This window comes from Vombatus ursinus, unplaced genomic scaffold (genome assembly GCF_900497805.2).
Source record: "Vombatus ursinus unplaced genomic scaffold, bare-nosed wombat genome assembly UNPS02014778.1, whole genome shotgun sequence".
Taxonomy (NCBI): domain Eukaryota; kingdom Metazoa; phylum Chordata; class Mammalia; order Diprotodontia; family Vombatidae; genus Vombatus; species Vombatus ursinus.
Window position 1 is genome coordinate 36,065,273 of NW_020954556.1, and position 1,912 is coordinate 36,067,184.

Below are 1,912 nucleotides of genomic sequence, written 5' to 3' on the forward strand. Positions count from 1 at the left end.
AACCCCCGATTGCCTTGCCTAAAAAAAAAGAGAGAGAGAGAGAGTGGAGGATAGAAAGGCCTGGAGTGCAACGGTCCATAGCATCACAAAGAGTTGGACACAACTGAGTGACCGAACAATAACAAAAAGAGCTCTGAGACCAAAAAAAAAAAATTGAGAACTGCTCTTTCTCAATACCCAGCATCAAGAAGTGGGTCCATCAATGAGTCCATCATACTGATTCCTAGTCAAACAAACCATCTTGGGGATGGCCCCAATCACTGAAATCCAGTCCCTAGGAGGCATCCCAGGATTTTTCCAAACAAACAAAGGCTCACTGCCCTGTCAGCTCTTCAAGTTGATTGGGAAACTACCCTTATCAAACCCTTCTTACACTTGTTTATTGATGGGGCTGGGCTAAAGCAGATCACTATAGCTCTCATTTCTCTATGAGAGCAGTGATAGAATTTATCAGCTTGTGAGCACCATAAATCAAGGGAAGAGCCCACAAATATTAAAAGGGAGATGTGATGTAGGTTCAGTCCACAATCCAAAAGACTCCTTTAATTGAGGAGTAAGATTAAGGGGAAGAGTGAAAGAAAGCAAAGGGATAGATTTTAGACTGAAGGCCAAGGTGCTCTGACCTCTACACCAAGACTGAGCAAACTCTCATGTTACCAGTTTACTCACAGGTCTTCAGGGTAAGCAGGTCAACAGATTATGAACTGCTGATTCAAACTTAACAATGCCAAATTTCCATATTACTCCAGGGGACAAAGAATTGAGACACAATAACCCAAAATAAAGATATAAATTACGATTATGCCACCTGAAAAAGAACGTAGTCACTTGAACAAGTGAAACACGGAGAATTCTGAATAATGCCAAATCATAATTATCTGATAGAAAACATAAATTAAAACAGTTCTGAGCTACCACTTTACATCCACTAAATTGGCAAGGTTAGTTGTCATTTTTTTTAAATGTCCAATGCCTTACCATGTTAACTCTGAGTTCCAAAGGCTATACCTGCAAAGCTTTCTCTGGCTCATTTCACCATGCTGGAAAAGCTTCAAGGATAGTTCTGGCAACAGATGACTTTTGCTTGTTGAATATCAGTTTAAATAATGACAGCACAAAATATCTCTCAAACCTTCACAGCCCCCTTCTACTTCTGCAGAGATGGGTGCTAAGAATCACACAAATTTCAGACTGTTAACAAGCATTCACTTCAGTTTTGTTTCTCAATAGTGTAAGATCTTTGAAGAAGATTTGACATACTCCTAGAGGAACTGAATTGTATGAATTTTTACATTCTTTCTAAATGAAACTAGAAGGGAAAAAAAGGTTGCAACTAAATGGAGGGGTGGCTCACATTTCCTCCTTGTAAAGGTAAATAAAGGAGCTGGAAGAGTTGGTTTAATTGTGCATTCAAGGTCAATGGGAAACATTACTTGTCGGACTCTTGCTTGGGATAAGCATGTACCAAAAATTAAAATTAAAATAATTACAGTCTATGGGCCAACATCTGTTACCATGTGCAGCCCATCCGCTGCACCAACAGCGCCCGCTGCGTGCCCAAGTACAAGGCAATCAAGAAATTCGTCATCTGCAACATCGTGGAAGCCGTGGCCGTCAGGGACATCTCCGAGGCCAGAGTCTTCGACTCCTATGTGCTGCCCAAACTGTACGTGAAGCTGCATTACTGTGTGAGGTGCGCGATCAGCAGCAAGGTAGTGAGGAATCGGTCCCGTGAGGCACGAAAGGATCGGACACCCCCACCCCGCTTCAGACCTGCTGGTGCTGCCCCCAGACCCCCTCCAAAGCCCATGTAAAGAGCTGTTGGTCTACCTTAAAAAAAGGAAAGGAAAGGAAAAGGAAAGGAAAGGAAAGGAAAAGGAAAGGAAAGGAAAGGAAAGGAAAGGAAAGGAAA

General features: G+C 42.2%; 1 protein-coding gene across 1 annotated transcript; it reads left to right on the forward strand.

Annotated features, from left to right (window-relative positions):
• The first annotated feature begins 1,106 nt into the window (after positions 1–1,106).
• Positions 1,107–1,814, forward strand: LOC114045156 (40S ribosomal protein S26-like). The gene is made up of 2 exons (XM_027865012.1): positions 1,107–1,165; positions 1,493–1,814. Exons 1-2 carry the CDS (start codon positions 1,107–1,109, stop codon positions 1,812–1,814), a joined length of 381 nt encoding a protein of 126 aa, XP_027720813.1.
• Positions 1,815–1,912: the final 98 nt, after the last annotated feature.